Source organism: Suillus discolor (genome assembly GCF_016758755.1).
Source record: "Suillus discolor strain FC423 chromosome Unknown F5147scaffold_22, whole genome shotgun sequence".
Taxonomy (NCBI): domain Eukaryota; kingdom Fungi; phylum Basidiomycota; class Agaricomycetes; order Boletales; family Suillaceae; genus Suillus; species Suillus discolor.
This window is the reverse complement of record NW_024541269.1, coordinates 435,871-451,790: the sequence shown is the minus strand read 5'-3', so window position 1 is coordinate 451,790 and position 15,920 is coordinate 435,871. Positions and strand designations below refer to the sequence as shown.

The window sequence follows — 15,920 nt, the reverse complement described above, 5'->3', positions numbered from 1 at the left end:
GTCGTCGAAGAGAACGGTTTATCGCCTTCCGGTGCTTTTCAGTAGCGGCACTCAGCAGACCCCATATTGTTGTCATGCTCATTCGCGAGAGACGTGCAGTCGAGCCACGAGTCTACGTGATCCACTCATTTCATTCTCCATGGCCCATCGCATGGAGGAAACCGCATTCGAGCATCGATGAGTTATCAGCTATCCGGCTTCATGATTCGCAGTATCTATATGTCCAGACAGTGGAACACTTGAACGCGCAGAATCAGCTGTCAAGGCACTTTTACTGATTCTCGCTGTATCTTAACATCGGCCATCAAGGATCATTCTGGTTGCTAGTCGTTCCGCATAATTTCACTGATTCTCGCTGTATCTTAACATGGGCCATCAAGGATCATTCTGGTTGCTAGTCGTTCCGCATAATTTCACTTTACCACTTGGTTCAAGCGCGGGCACTTCGTTCCAGTAATGATACAACAAGAAATAGTTTTGCCTGGATCCTTCAAATATACTTCGAAACCCCATATGTTAAATAAATATCACGACAGATCCTCGATCAAATTTCTCCTCTCTGCAGACCAATCGGCAAGCATTGCCCTACACAGTACTGCTAGTTGATACATGTACATGCTCCTGGAAAACAATCGAATTCATGCTAGTTTCTGCGTCAGAGCATGCCACGAGTTTGGCGTGGTATTCTCGAACGCTGAGGATGAGGCGTGGTCCTAGCACAAACATCTGCACGTACGATAAAATTTGAAGAGCACCTTCGATTATCAGAGTTCCTATAGAACTTGAATTCTACAGAAATGATGAGCAGTGGTTACGCGCAGATATCAGCAACAAGTCAGCGCACCGAGATTTCTGGAGAGAGATCAGCAAGCTGGAGGCAAGAGACACCAAGAAAGCTAAGATGTGCGAAACTTGATCAGAAAGATATAACCGCGTTCACATTACAAGCTCACCTTGCAAAATAAAGAACGTGAGATTGTATGAGCACTCTGAAACAGTCCCCGATGGTCGATCCTGTCGATGGGCCGAGTCGTCGCAGTTCACGGAAGTGTTTCAAAGCAACCCAGCCTGAAAGGCACAGTGCGAGGACCTCCCAAACAGTGCTGAGCATCCAAACCATTGAATGCAGAAGCCGGCCATCCCCTCCATATACATAACCGCACATATGCATGCCAGAGAGTATAATCTCATCTGGTGTCTGTCCAATGAGCCGTGTTCTCCAAGTCGACAAGTAAAGCTTACCTGTTACAGTATCGTTGAGTCCTATTGCCGTGATTACTGCGCAGGCGATGTTTACAGCCAGGAAGATAATAAGAAGGAACATAAGCATCTTTCTAGATCCCTGATACATGGCATGCAACCGAGCAATCATGATGACTTGCATCGTGTGTCAGTCAAGTCCATATCACAGAGGTATTGCACCTGCGTGACTTACCGCCCAACATGACAGTCAAGGCCACAGCTGTACCATTTATTACGTAGAACGTGATATTGCCTAAAACTCCCAATTGGTGAACGCCCTCGCACTAGTATCAAAGACTCCGACTTACACCTATTGAAATTTGAGTCATTATGTTGAGGCAAGTTCAATGGTTGGAATCTCACTCACCCCTACATATGAGCGTATTGATTGGATGAGAATGAGATGGTTGCAGAATACTTACTGCATCTGTCAGCGATACCGATGGCATACTACCTCCTGTGTCCCGCCGGTCAGAAAATAAAACACAGCGCATATGAGACATACGCAGAACACTGGTACTAGTTGCCAGAGATGAGCTATTAGCACAGTGCAAAGGTCGTTGATCTCGACACATACACAGAATACGGTATTCCAATATAGCGTATCTATAACATCATGGAGTCAGCACAAGTTGCCCACCACGCTAGAGCACAACATGAGGTACGAACAATCAAATACAGCACGGTCATGAGAGACCACCGTTGTCTCTGCCGCGAATTCACTGCATGCTCTTGTTTTCTTCTGATACGGGACTCTTGTCACTCACCCAGATGAGTTCAATCTATGACTCCATTCTTAGCGAGTTGGCTGCTATGGCGATAACATCGACGTACCTCTTGTCCGAGTGTTAAGACTAGAAATATCATGAGAATATCAGTGATTTTCGAATACTGTCTTGCTCACCCCAATCGTATACGACCACGACGCCCGCAGCAACTGTGAAACTGCATGTCAACGTTAGATCTAGACATCCTGTCATAACAAACCTCCCAAATAGCTGAAAAAAATATTGAGATTGATTATCGGCCACCAACTGGGATCATTTGAGATGTAGGTCATGTTCGAGTGATGGGTGAGCGAGTGGGGAAGGTTAGTGGTGTATAATGACAACGTTCGTGCAAGATATACCACCGTTCACCCCTCGTATCACCAAAATCAGCATGCTGGAGATGGATATTTGATCACACCTCAAGGTGCGAAATCAAACCAAAAGCCGGTAATTAAGTATGATTTCCAAATCACTATTACGCATGCGACTACTCGGATACCAGAAAAGTTCCAGTCGTTAGTGATATCGTCCAATGCTATTTTCGAGGTGTTCTGTATGAAAGGTGACCATGTGGCCATCGATCTAACACAGGTATAAGCATGATGCGATCGCAATGAGCATGTGTGTGTTTTTAGCTTTGTTGGTCAAGTTCGAGACTTGCTGTTAGCTCCCCCGATTGCTTTCTGTAACAAGGTCGCATTCTGTAGTATGTAAAAGTCAGAGAACAAACACAACAGCGCACTCTATTCAGTGGATCCGATCGTGCACTCGACGCGACGGTGATGCATTGCACTGGTGAATACATCATGACCGTTCATGCTGTGTCATTAATCACAAGACACCATACATACTAGGTCAAACCAGAACTCGCACATGGGAGATGAGAAGCCTGTAACGGGTAAAAAAGCCCGATTTCTAATTGTACAGCCTCGGTCAGTGGCCATTGTATTTCAGTGATGTTTTGCAGTGCCGACTTGAGCAGGGTTGCGAGCTAAAGGCGAGATCCATCAGATAAAACAAGAACGCCATTGTCACTTCATCATACTCAACAAATTCAGAGGCAGGTTACGAAAGTCGCATCGTAGTCGGATGCTTGCACATGTATAGCCATCGTATAGACACATGGTTGCTTTAGAATCCTTATTCCACCTTCGCAGGGTGCCAAAGATACAAATCCAAAGCAGTCACATGTCGCAACATGCAGATAGCACCACATCTTCACGCGATGAAGCGCGCGGTAATCATTCCATCCTCTATCTTTGCATGGAAATACTCAGCCTGGATGATGCAATCACCATGATCTAGAAGACTTGCCATACAAATGTTCCTGTACTGTATATCCGCCCTTTTGTGGTTCTCCGAGCGCTTCAAATGCCCAGATATTGTTAGGTGTTTCCCATGGGTTTTGATGTTAATATTCTGTCGTTCGAGAAGCTCGACTGTTGCAGTCGCTGTCTTGGCTCCGGAATTCCAGTGTAGGTCCATCGCAGATCAGTGACATCGAGGGTTGGATACATGGATCTATGATGTACTTACCTGTGGCAACACCAAAGCACGGCAATGAATCAAGGTTCACAATGAATGAATAATAAGTACTGTCAAGTGTTTGCATTCGCGCACCAAGCATAATACAAAGAGGCGGGGTCTCTACATATGTGTTCGCGGCCAGGTTGCAACGTTGAACGTCGAAATTTTAATCAAAGCCCGCGGCGCTGCCTTCGGCGTTTGCGGAGTCAAAAAATGGGTAGAATTTTGCTCACATAAGTACAGTAATCTTTCTGCAAGCAATGCCGTTCCAGAATTTACCGTGACACACTCTCTTGTTGCCTCACTCGCATCGGTCATGGAAGATGAGAGTTGACCTGCACGTGAAGCTCGACGGACAGGCACTATGCCGTCGAAGCTAGAAGGAATGACTATCATATTTGGTCCGCCTACATTCCATCGAGAAAGGTCACTAATTACTCAGCCATTATTTCTCCCCCTGCGGCGTACTGTCCTCGTCGCTTTTCTCATCACCAACCGGAACCTGCTGCACTACAAATGACATAGGGTCCTTGCCCGGTGAAGCTGAGATCTGAATATAGAACTCCGCAGGGACGCCTTTCTCGTCCTTTCACATATAGGAGCTCTTGGACCGAATATGCCCTCCTTCTCTGGAGGCCGCATTGTAGCCAGCCTCAGCAACAGCGGATTCTACGACTCCAGCTTTCATTGACCCTAAGAGCGGGTCCGTCCAGCCCTGTACCGAACAAACAAACAATAAATCTCTTTGTTCAGACTTCAAGGAATGCTTAGCACCCACCACTGCGAAGTCGAATGAATGTTTAGAGTCAAGCCACAGACTGAACGCTATGCCCCCTGTCGCGCCTGTGACGGCACCATCACCATTGCAGCAAGAGAACGTCGTTGAAGAGAACGGTCCATCGCCTCCCGGTGCTTTCTAGTGGCGGCCTCAGTTAAAATAGTTGTCTACAACTGAGTAGTGGAATTGGGTGGCATTCTTGAGGGAGCAGTTGATCCAGTGGAACTTTTCCTTGAGATCATCGTCTGCCCCAGGGATGATTTCCTGTATAGTCTACGAGTTGTGACGAGGACATCATTTGATCATGCTCGGGGTTGAAGACTGAAAAAGCGTGTACATACGTCTATAGTCTTTTTAAGCAGGGTCGCTGAGTCCACGATTATGGCCAAGATTTCGATAATGCCATTGGGTGAAGTGGGCGAATCGGACATGATAGATGGATAGAAAGTAGGGATGTGTAATGCTGATTGCTTTCAAATTGAGAGTTGCCCTCTGCCTTTAATACATAACTGAGATGGCATACTCGCCAACTCGAGGCCTCGATTGGTTTCCAGAATGAGGTAACACTAAGGTAACGCTCAAGTACGATCTAAAAAGCCGAGTTGGTCGAGGCTCGTTCTGAAGTGCTTGACTAGCTCAGGTTTGCGTTCGTAAATGCACACTTTAGTTATATTGGACCCTGAGCCGGTAATATCAGGCAAAGATGGCGGTTATCAAGGTTCATGATTATCGAAAACAATCTCCCGTTGAAGATGTGGCTCGGATAATACGTGCATGAGAACTGAGTGAAACTCGCAACAAACTGCATTCGCGCTCAGAACCATGCACGGTCCCCTCCATTGTAGACTGAGGGTCAAATTCGATGTCAGCTGGTGAATCTTCAAACAGACAACGAGGAGGCAAACACGATGTAACCCCCAGCACGATTGTCGAATGGGAAATGTTCAACAGTGTACCTGATAGGACATGAAACATGTACTATGATATTTGAGACTTAGTAGTACCTTCACGACGGTAGGCATATTGTATACGTGATCGACAATGCACGACGCCGCCCTGGTTGAAATAATCAGTCGTGGATTCTTTGAAAGATACAGGTCCCTACCATCCGACCTGAGCCTATGATTCGAATTGTTCGACAGGCTGGGGTCCATGACGGGGATTTTCCATAATCCACTTGGGCAACTTTAGTAGGCAGGCATAGATAGAGCCGTACTCCCTAGCGAATAATTTTGGGTACCACTTGCCGTTGCCATTCATTGAAAGGACAGTCAAGGACGCAATTAAATCAGTTTATCGGGATGTTAAACATCATAAAATGAATACTACGACAGCAATCAAGGCTAAGCACGGCAAGGGTACTTGTTTTCTAGACGTCGCCGAGCGACTCAATAAGGGCCGGTGTAAAAGAACACAACAACAGCCTCGCGAGGCAGGGTTTGGCAAATTTTCGCGTTTTCCCCTGTAATACCATTGTACTGTCATGCAAACATGAATTATGAGGGAACACATACATTTGATTCGAATCCATCACGCGGGAACTCTGAATCTTTGAGCAGCTCTGTAGCAGCACTCTCAACCCATACTGTGCGTCCTTGAAAAGGGATGTTTGATCGAGGGACGAGGATGTATATGGCAGGCTGCAAGAGCAACGGCGGTCTTCTCCAATCAATGAAGCGCCACAGTGGTAAGATCATTATACAACTAAATATGACGAAGACGTTATCTGGGGATACACAATACAAGCCTTGTCATATCAGTCTGGTGTGCTGCCTTATATCTGGAACGCTGTGAGATACGTGCTTCGAGAACATGAAAAACATACCGGCTGTAAAGATCTGGACAGCTAACAGGGCCTTAGTGAAAAAGTCTGTTGAATAACCATTGCAACAAGCTTTCTGACTAACACCTGCAGTGTCACTTGGGAAAGGCTTATCGATCGCGTGCCGCACGCGACAATTCTGTTTTGCTTCCCTTGCGTCAACTGTAGCCAAGTACTAGCAAAGAGGTTGGATCAGGAATGTTAATGATTATGTAATGAAGTAGTAGCTCGCCTGCTTTCGCATGCCACGCGACCCTTTTATTACTTACTAGTTAGTCTCTGCTCAAATCAGTCGATGCAGGGTCAGTACAGTCTGAACATGTCTTCGTCGATCCCAATGTGTGGCTCCTCATAGGAGTTCAATTCAGTCTGTTATTTAGGAAAGCGGTTAAAATCTGTTTAAACAGAATTACTTGCACCGGATGTGTTCCGTGCTGCTGACGCGGACAAGGCCACGAGGCCACTATGTAAGACTGGGCCAGTGGCGCAGAAGACTCGATACGGTGACCCGAGATAGGCTCTGCATACACCTTCGGGGATGACCCCACCAATCCCGAGGTCGTGCACCATCGTCAACTACATCAAAGTGATCCTCATCCTTGTCCACATCAACAACCAATTCACCGCATAACCGGTCTCACAAATGCCGGTGATCGCAGTATCCAACCGGAAACGAGCTCGGTGGACCTATTTTTGGAAACAATGTGGGTTCCGAACGAGGTAACATATGTCCGTTTGTCCTAGTAGTGTTCGGTAGCTTTGACCTTTACGCCGTTGGACATGAACTTCAATTGAGGCAGTACAATACAACCCACCTGCAGTCTCGAGCTCTATCTCCACATATTCTCCGATCACTGGCATCGCGAAGCTCCAAAGCTCCATCGATGGCATCACTGGCAGCCTCGTGAACAAATATGTACATCACTGGGGAATATAATTGGACCGGCTATATTTCCGGAGTTCTTCATGATGGAAGCGTAAGCGGGGACCTGTTCGGGATGACGTACTTACTCCTCTGCAGTATGGTAATACCGTGCAGAATAATGGAGCATCTCTTCGAATTCAGGATGCAGGGATAGAGTACCTCCTCCGGTACTTGACCTTGTCCGGCAGAGGTAGACATTGTTCTCTATGAACTTGGTATTTATAAAAGGATTTCATCTTGCTACTTAGGAGGCTCTTTAAAAAGACAAGCGCTGAACTGGTCAAGCTATCTTAACTGATAAGTGTATATTCTGCGAATTGCAGGTATGATATGCAATGTATGAGGCATCGGTGAATAATTATACACAAAAAGGATCGAGACATCCAAGCTGCGAGAATATTATCAATGATAACACGATGGGCTCAGCATGAAAGTATGTCAATACAAACGACCGGTATCAGAAAACCAATGTGTATGCAGTGAATGACGCATCTATCTGCAGTGTAGGAGCGCTTTGTGAGTATTATGACCTGCTAGTCCAAAATAGAGTAAGGAAATCCCGTGGAATAACGACAGAAAGGTAATGTGTGTGGTATGTACGAGGATCGCAGTTATGATATACGTTAGTCGCGTCATCGTTTGCGGGGAATACGAGGGTGGGATGCAATGAGGTTCACTACTCGAAAAAGCGAATCTACCATAATGTGACGCCTTTACAGTGGTCGGGCCGGTATATGAAAATGTCTGTGCTGCAAGTATCCATGCATCATGATCTCATAGCATTCATGACTATTGATGCCCGTCTGCATCCTGCCCACCGAATACTGCTTATGGGGAATAAGCAGTTTGCGTCTGTCCTGGTTGTTGTTGATACAATAACTGATGGCTTGAGCACGGCGTCGACGGATTAGACGGATCAGAATAGGCCTTTTCTTGTACTACATTGACGCCGACACCCCCACCGTCCGTGGCAGCCGTTGCTTTCGTCGGGTCGCCAATGCCTGCACGAGTTCCCCATCCAGTCTCATGGAGCGTGAAGAGGGCATACAGTTTCATAATCGCGAAATAGTAACCGAAGAGGATGAACGCAGGGACATAGATGATGTGGCTGGGCGTGTGCCAGAGATGCGGGAGGAGCTTGGCGGTACGAGTTGCCATAAGCCAAACCATGTATGAGAGGATAATATTCCACCAAGGTAGATGGTATCCTCCGTCTATAACAGCAATGGTACTTTTCCAAACAAGATAACCGACGAGGCAGGGCCCCACTAACAGCGTAAAGGGGTTGAAGAGCTTGTCGACCTGGAACGAGATAAAAATAAATAAGACTGACAGGATGATGTCACCGACGTCAACTGACCATAGTATAAGCGACATATGGATGTGTAGTCCAAATATACCGTTCCATGAATAATGACCTCAAATCACTTCTCCAGGTATTTCGGGTCCATCGTAACACTTGTTTCAAGAATCTCCAGTTCGGCTTCATCGTACTCAACAACTCTGCCTCTTTGCAACACTGAACATAAGTACTCCATCCATGGCTCACCATCCACCTCGTCAAGAATTTGTCATCGCCCGAGTTGAGCTGGTACTTGCCCAGCCAGTAGTCGTGCGTGAAACCGTGCAGGAACTCTGGGTCTTTGAGGATGACTGTTCGGTAGGCAGCTGTACGGCCCGAAAGACATGGAAGACCACCATCGATATGTGTGCTGGAGCTAATCTCGATGTTACGAATCGTCAGACGGAATGCCGCGAGGACCTCCCAAACAGTCATGCGTTTGCCCACTGGTTGGACACGTTGACTCGTACCCACACCTCCAACCTTCTGGTCTTCGAAACATGCGAGCACATATGGCAAAAGCGTTGGTGGCCAAATAGCATCGTCGTCTGCAAAGACAATGATGTCTGTCGTGGTATTCCTAATACCGTGTGCCATCTGCAACCGCTTATTCGCGAAAGGAACGGTGAGGACGCGAATACGCTCCGGGTCAACGGCGTTGGCAAGTTCTTGGAGAGGAATGAGCATTTTTTCTTCGGTGATGATGATGATCTCTTTCGGTTTGCCAGCAAGCCAACTGTTGGCTGCTTCCTTGAATTCTTCACCAGCGTCGATGGTGGGTACGATGATAGTGACATCTTCTGAAGCCACATAAGTGGGATTCTCGGGGAGAGGAACGGGGCGGTAGGTGACGGAGGCAATGATACGAATCAAGTACCACAGATAGCGGTAGAAGCTGAAAAGTCGTCAGCTTGTTTCAAGAAAAAGAAACAGAAAAAAGACGACATACCCGATGACTCCGAATGGTACGACTGTACATGAGGTTAGCACGAACAGTCAAAGTAGTGTAAACCGAAGACACGTACAGATTGGAAAGTCATCGGACGTCAAGTAGAGCATTGTGGCAGTCTACTACGCCTGCTGTCAGGAGAGTAGTGAGGCCAAATGAGCGGCAGGGTCGTAGCTAAGACGACGAAGGATGGAGGCCTTCGGAGAGAAAGAAAGAGAAGGGAAGAAAGAACAAGTAACGTTGGTGGATTATTACATAGGTAGCCAAGCATGTATGCTAGAAGTATTGTCGGGGTTCTAATTTCGAAATATCATCAAAATAAGCTTTGTTTGGGAGCAAAAACAATACTAGGTAAAATGCCATGCTATATTACGATATATGTTAATATTTTCCCGCCGGTCATTCCCCGAGTCACGAGTGTGAATGGTCGACAACTCGACGGGCTCAGAAGCCCGACTTAAGGCCTACTGGAGATGCCCAAGTTTTCTCATTGATGACGTGTGACGTGGAAAATAAAATTGTAAGCATATCCTGTCGTGCAGGCTCGGTTCTAAGCTCATTGACAAAAGCTAGCCCGGGTGACTCGTCGATACTTAGTATGCCAGATACTCGTCTCAATAGCAATTCTGCCACGGCCATGCATCATAACGCGTAACCATGCGTCTAATGATTAATCGCACCGTAGCATTTAACCCTCAGTTCAGATCTCATTTCCAAAGACTCTACCACCGCATCGGATACCCCGGCAGTTCTCCGCGACTCACTCCACACCGTGACGGCTATAATATCGGTACGTTCCGTTTCTCGAATGATGTATGATCTTGACACTGATATTCAAATGATCCGAATCCCCTCTATATATATGCTGTACAAGGAAGGTAAGAAGTCCACGTTCATGACATTGACAGATGGCCACCCTTGCAGAAAACACTCCACGGTCCGCATCTTAGCGTTCAGACGTCCATGACATTGACAGATCATCATGATCCCGCTTTTCAGAAGAACACTCCACGGGTCAGACGCGTCTATAGAAACCTATTTGTGGCAGTAGCGCGCCTACGAGCTGCACAGCCTTGCCGCCTGTCTATGAAGTACATAATGTTCAACGCGCTCATACACGTAGGAAAACTCATGGCACACATTTAAAGCTATTCTTCGAGGAGCGCTCGCCCAGTGTCCTCCGCATCATTGCTTTCGTTAGCGTTAAGACGTCCATGACATTGACAGATCATCATGGACACTCCACGGGTCAATAGAAATCTATTTATGGAAGTAGCGCGCCTACGCGACACAGCCTTGCCGCCTGTCTATGAAGTACATAATGTTCAACGCGCTCATACACCCACGGCACACAATCAAAGCTATAATTCTTCGAGGAGCGTCGCACGTTCAATTCAAGCCAGTCCAAATCTTCTGTACCACCGGCAATCCCTCTGTGCACCTGAGACGACGGCTTGTGTACGGAGGAAACCGCGGAATCAAAAAATGATCTAACAGTTCGGCTTCCGCAGAAAATGTTGTAGTTTACCTTATTACGAAAACTGTCAGGGTTTTTATTCTCGTGACATGTGTAATAATTTTCACTAGTTCACTAGCTAGCTTTCCTATCAGATCAACTCTGCCGTTTGATCAAGCCAAGGAAGCGTACATACAAACTCATAAAAGCGCTCACGAAGCAAAGCGCGCGCGCGAGGGTCTCGTCTCCTCTGCCCTCTTGTCGAGAATTCAAAACCGTCGTACTCTAAAACTATATATCATTGAACACTGCAAATGAATTCTGGGCCCTCTACAATGTGCCAGAGGTTAAAGTGTTCAAACCCTAAAAAAATTGACGGCATACGGCCAGTATCAGATAACAATTACGAGGCTATCGCTTCTTCGGTGGGAAAACGGGCACTAGCTGGCCTCACTCATGGGGTTACCGATATTTACGAGTGCTTTGAATGTAGTACAAAATGCAAAGATAATACTTTTATTGGGCGGTCAAATTTTTCAAAAAATTTCACCGAGACGGTGCTGACGAAGCTTAACCGGAATCTTTCGATAGACGTATGGAAGCTCATGCAACACCACATTGACACTAATCAAGTGGCTGAAATCTGCGATTCGACTTTCTCAGTACAACTGTACACTACCCAACAGCTACATCCCGAGAACACTTGTAACGATAAGCGAAAAAAACCGTGCGTTAAAATATGAAAAATATAAACATACGAAGTCAAAACATGCGGGGAACCCGACCACACTATAGTACTACCGTCAAAGGGTACAGTGATACATAGAATAAAGTAGCAGTATAAGAGGAAACTGAAAGATGTGGAGTACAACACCGGGTGCGATGTATTTGAGGTGATACCATGCAAAAGTCGATTAGAGGATCGAGTGCGACTGACGAGACCTTATCAAAGAGTGAGGGCGATCAAAATACAACGACGACGAGTAAGGACAGTGACGACCGTGTGGCTGCTAAACGCGGAGAATTGGATGGATGTCGAGTCAACACAAAAGGAGTTAAGAACCGTAAGGGACGATGAGAAGCCGTCAAGGGAGTAATGCGTGTAAAGGGTCATGCTGTCTTAGTTAGGTGGGACGGAGGAAGCCGAGAACCCCGTAGCGGATGATTTTCTCGCATCCGAACTTTTACTCCCACCTGCAGGCGCGGAGGCTGAAGTGCTAGAAGAAGCCCGTGATCTCTTTTCGCTCCAAACAGTGCCTGTCGATGCCGACAGAGCCGTTGTGCTAGTACTCCACCTTGACCCCAGCCTCTCGACCTGCACAGTAGGTTCAGGAAAAGGTAACACATGGTTCGTTGCTGCTGCTCTCGTTGAGCTGCTGGATTCCGCTTCCGCTTCAGTACCTGCTGTCAGAGACTGCAGAAGAAGTTGTGCCATTAGGACCTCATCTCCAAGGCCACGTTCTCCCTCATTGATGTGAGCCGGAGGGGGACGAGAAGGGATCAAAGCCTGTGCTGAGGCTTGGTGTTCCAACGCTCTCACCCTCAATCCCATTCGTCTCTTGCATCTTCCTTTAGCCTTCCTAGCTTTGGGCGCGGGAAAACGATATTGGGCGGCTACGTCCCTAAATTGCACATGATTCAAATCAGCAATTCCAAGGGCGATGGTGGGAGGAGGCGGGGGAGGCGGGGAAGCAAAAGGATCCCTCATGGAGAGAAAATCGGAGGCCGAGTCCGAAGACATGCCCCGCGAAAGGGAGTGCTTTGCGATGCGACGGTTGGGAAATTCCATAGCTTTCGGTACCGAGGAGTCCGCTGTATGATTGACAGAAGTTGGCAGGGTCGGCAGGGTCGACTTAACGACAGACGGAAGTACTGAAAACAAATAATAAGTTGAATGTCTTGGACTGGCTGTCGTTCGAAAGTGCGATATATGCTTACAATAAAGGGTAGTGACCACTCCCATCGCCCAGAACAGCGAACAGACGGAGTGAGCGATAACAAGTCCAGCGGCAACTGTTACGTCAGAATTTTGCGACGGTTGCGATGCTGTCACTGAATCTGGGGCTTGCAAAGCGGCCCAGGATGGAGAATTCTTTGCAACGATTGCTAAAGCGATTTTCAATGCTGCGCATACTATAGCAGCTGCCTGCGCGGCTAACATGGTAACGGGAAGACGCATCTCCTTGTAATGCCAGCTTATTGCCGCCCTTCCCTCAGGTATCTCACTGTTTTCTTGCCCTGAGTGAGTGAGGGTGAGTGATGGTGGTAAATTTACGACAGTTTTTGCACTTTTGGCGGACGAGCGGTCGCATGTCGACTGAGTATGCACCAATGAGGCTGGGAAAGGCCAGGTGTCAGGAGTGGGTGAGCTGACCCGTCTAGATTTATTCTGACCGATGGTCGGGCGAGCTGAGCTCTCGGGACCTGCTGGAACTTTCTCGGATATCTTGGTGAATGGAGCTGCAACGGCGATAGCGGAGCGTATATCAAGGAAGATTCCAATAGCGAGGGGGAGTTGAAGACTTCGTGAGATAAGAGAGAATGTTGGTGAAAGCAAAGTGGGAGTGCTTGCAATTGAGCCAGCGATTGTTGCTATGATGGCGTTCAAAACTTGACGAAAGAGATGAGTAGAAATACTCACCGCATATGAGAAATGTTGTCACCAAGACCGCTAGGAAGCGGAAGGCGCGGTGGGGAACCAGAGAATCTGGCGTGGTGGCCACGAACAATACGTACAGCGAACTCAAAGATACTTTATAAAATATTAGCGCATGAAGCGGGTTTAAACTGTGGAATCGATACTTACAGAGACATGCATGCAAGGCCAAAAAGACATTCCAAAGGCGCTGAAGGAGCTGGACATGGTTGAGCGACGCTCCGAGGCCAAGTCCGCTAGCGATGGCGGGTAGGACAGTATTGAGTGCCAAGAGAATATTTAGGACAAGTTTGTTTCGGCTAAAAGGAGATGAACGAGCTAGAAGGACGGCGGACACTAGCGACAGAATCAGCAAAAGAGTGGGCGGGATGACCTGCAAGGACAGAGAGAACGGCGTGGATATGATACTCGAGCTGGAAGACAGGAAAACGGGAGACATGATAAGAAAGTAACAAAAGAATGTAGATAATGAGCGTTGGCAAAGATAGAAAAAAGGGTAGTTGGTGGAAAAAGACGATCAAGCGAGACAAGTATCTGGAGAAGAAGAAGAAAATATAAGATTTAATTTGCTAGCGAAATGAACAGGGGAAGAGCTGACGAATTAGGAAAGCGTCTTTGTTGGTATATAAATATTCCTATTTAACCCGCGTATGGGAAAAAGCTAGAGGTAACATACAATCGAGTCCCTGCATTCTTGTCACAGTAATCGGTCATTGAAGTTCCCCGACCTCAAAATAGTGTGGTACATGCCAGATAGAGGTACGCTTCCTTGGCTTAAACCGTGTCAGTACTTGTTGGCACCAAGCCATACCTGCATATATACACGATGAGAGATGTACAATTGTACATGCAACATACTCGGTGTCATGTAGTACGCTTATCGTGATCTCCCAACCCACACTAGTAAGAGGTTTAACGTTAGTAACAGTATCCTTACCTGTGATTATGCTGGCAGTGGCGCTGTATCGGATCAAATGATAAAGCTGAACTTCGGATAGAAGTAAAATGGCGCATGGTGACCGACTTTATATGATTGTATCCGAAGTCTGATGGGAAGATAAACTGTTGATCGTGAAAGAGATCATTGTTGCCCCAGCACAGCCACGTCTTCGGTTGGCAAGATCGACTCCGACTTTGAATTCAGCTCACAGTCAGCGAGTTTCCATATCACCCGAGCGTGTAGCATAGTTGCGGGACAATATTGGGGTGGGGCAGCCCACGGGCACTTCTCATGCGTGGTATTAACAGCTCTGTCGTGACCATGTAGCCTGCTTACGCCCAGAGGGCCAGAGATAAGATGTTGTGGGTAGAAACAGCAACTGACAAGGACTTCGATACAGGTGCGAACGAAAGTTCGGAGAAATCTGTCATTCGAAACGCGTATAATTATAATATCTCTCGGTCCCAACGTCCATCATGATATAGACAGCAACCAAATATCCGATTTGCGCAACTCTTGTATCGTCGCGGCGACAGCAAAAGTGCGCCACGATCAACTTCGATTCTCGCAAGTGAGACTCCATATCATTCGGTCGGACCGGCTCATATACCCGCCAAACGGATAGTATGACAGAGACTCGAACTCGGACCGATCGCCCATGCTCCGTGCCATCATCTGGAAAGTCAGGCAATCCAAGGTCGCAACAATTCAACAGACGAACAAACAAGAATATCTGTCGAGTGGACCGTGCCGGCGAGAATTGGTTCAGTTCGTCCTCCGTGGTGACCAGCAGGTCGTTTGAGCCGTCCGCCTTGACATCATACGTGAGACATTTCTCCTCCACTCACGAGCAATAATCCATTGTGTTCCACATCCGTACAGGATTATCAGCTGAGGCAGTGATAATGAAGGTGCTATCAGAAGAGATGGCGAGCGAGTAGATAGTGACCGGTGCAAGGTTGATTGATCCAGTGTCCGTTCGACGAATTCCAGAAGATGTCATTTGCGTTGTTTGATAAACAAGTTGCTGTCCATCGGGCGACCATACAACACTCCGAATACCATCTTGGTGAGCAATCTGGAAAAGAAGTTCAGCATTATCAGTGCACCAAACCTTGATGGTACGGTCCAACGACAATTTTACATCTGGGCTGAATGTGACACTGTACAAACGCTGTACACATCACAACTATGACCGTTGAGTATCGATAGGACAGCGCCGGTCTCTGCGTCCCAAATGACAAACTTGAAGTCATTTGACCCGCTAGCAAGTCTCCTGCCATCGGAGGAGAAGCAAACAAACCGCACCTGGCCTGTATGCTTCACCGGCGGACTGAAAATGTTCTGCTTGGTCTCGAGTCTTGACGTCTCAGATGATGATGGTCTGATCATCTCCACCACTCGCGATTCGCTTGATATGGCGACTACTCGCATACAGCTCTTGTGCCCTTCAAATGGCACTCCCACCAATGTTCCTTTATCCACATCCCAAATTCGCAGGGTGTGGTCTCTT

The 15,920-nt window shown here is 47.2% G+C and overlaps 6 protein-coding genes across 6 annotated transcripts; all 6 read right to left on the bottom strand.

Annotated features, from left to right (window-relative positions):
- Window positions 1-585: 585 nt before the first annotated feature.
- F5147DRAFT_772803 (uncharacterized protein) lies at window positions 586-2,302 on the bottom strand (the record flags this gene model as incomplete). The annotated part of the gene is made up of 9 exons (XM_041441380.1): window positions 586-789; window positions 845-896; window positions 954-1,191; window positions 1,243-1,377; window positions 1,436-1,520; window positions 2,010-2,024; window positions 2,077-2,096; window positions 2,147-2,179; window positions 2,230-2,302. 9 exons carry the CDS (start codon window positions 2,300-2,302, stop codon window positions 586-588), a joined length of 855 nt encoding a protein of 284 aa, XP_041293826.1.
- A 734-nt stretch (window positions 2,303-3,036) lies between these two features.
- F5147DRAFT_142389 (uncharacterized protein) lies at window positions 3,037-3,670 on the bottom strand. The gene has a single exon (XM_041428249.1). It carries the CDS (start codon window positions 3,495-3,497, stop codon window positions 3,231-3,233), a length of 267 nt encoding a protein of 88 aa, XP_041293825.1. The 5' UTR covers window positions 3,498-3,670; the 3' UTR covers window positions 3,037-3,230.
- Window positions 3,671-4,128: 458 nt separating this feature from the next.
- On the bottom strand, window positions 4,129-4,814 carry F5147DRAFT_836497 (uncharacterized protein; the record flags this gene model as incomplete). The annotated part of the gene is made up of 4 exons (XM_041444002.1): window positions 4,659-4,814; window positions 4,489-4,590; window positions 4,318-4,455; window positions 4,129-4,254 (listed from the first exon to the last, which is right to left on the bottom strand). Exons 1-4 carry the CDS (start codon window positions 4,746-4,748, stop codon window positions 4,129-4,131), a joined length of 456 nt encoding a protein of 151 aa, XP_041293824.1. The 5' UTR covers window positions 4,749-4,814.
- A 159-nt stretch (window positions 4,815-4,973) lies between these two features.
- F5147DRAFT_690991 (uncharacterized protein) lies at window positions 4,974-6,336 on the bottom strand. The gene is made up of 5 exons (XM_041437111.1): window positions 6,143-6,336; window positions 5,832-6,097; window positions 5,322-5,373; window positions 5,117-5,273; window positions 4,974-5,075 (listed from the first exon to the last, which is right to left on the bottom strand). Exons 2-5 carry the CDS (start codon window positions 6,012-6,014, stop codon window positions 4,985-4,987), a joined length of 483 nt encoding a protein of 160 aa, XP_041293823.1. The 5' UTR covers window positions 6,015-6,097; window positions 6,143-6,336; the 3' UTR covers window positions 4,974-4,984.
- Window positions 6,337-7,669: 1,333 nt separating this feature from the next.
- On the bottom strand, window positions 7,670-9,628 carry F5147DRAFT_142351 (glycosyltransferase like family 2-domain-containing protein). Its single transcript, XM_041428247.1, has 4 exons — window positions 9,432-9,628; window positions 9,356-9,377; window positions 8,425-9,301; window positions 7,670-8,366 (listed from the first exon to the last, which is right to left on the bottom strand). Exons 1-4 carry the CDS (start codon window positions 9,463-9,465, stop codon window positions 7,893-7,895), a joined length of 1,407 nt encoding a protein of 468 aa, XP_041293822.1. The 5' UTR covers window positions 9,466-9,628; the 3' UTR covers window positions 7,670-7,892.
- A 2,140-nt stretch (window positions 9,629-11,768) lies between these two features.
- Window positions 11,769-13,994, bottom strand: F5147DRAFT_797447 (uncharacterized protein). The gene is made up of 4 exons (XM_041443201.1): window positions 13,618-13,994; window positions 13,453-13,563; window positions 12,750-13,403; window positions 11,769-12,683 (listed from the first exon to the last, which is right to left on the bottom strand). Exons 1-4 carry the CDS (start codon window positions 13,904-13,906, stop codon window positions 11,932-11,934), a joined length of 1,806 nt encoding a protein of 601 aa, XP_041293821.1. The 5' UTR covers window positions 13,907-13,994; the 3' UTR covers window positions 11,769-11,931.
- Window positions 13,995-15,920: the final 1,926 nt, after the last annotated feature.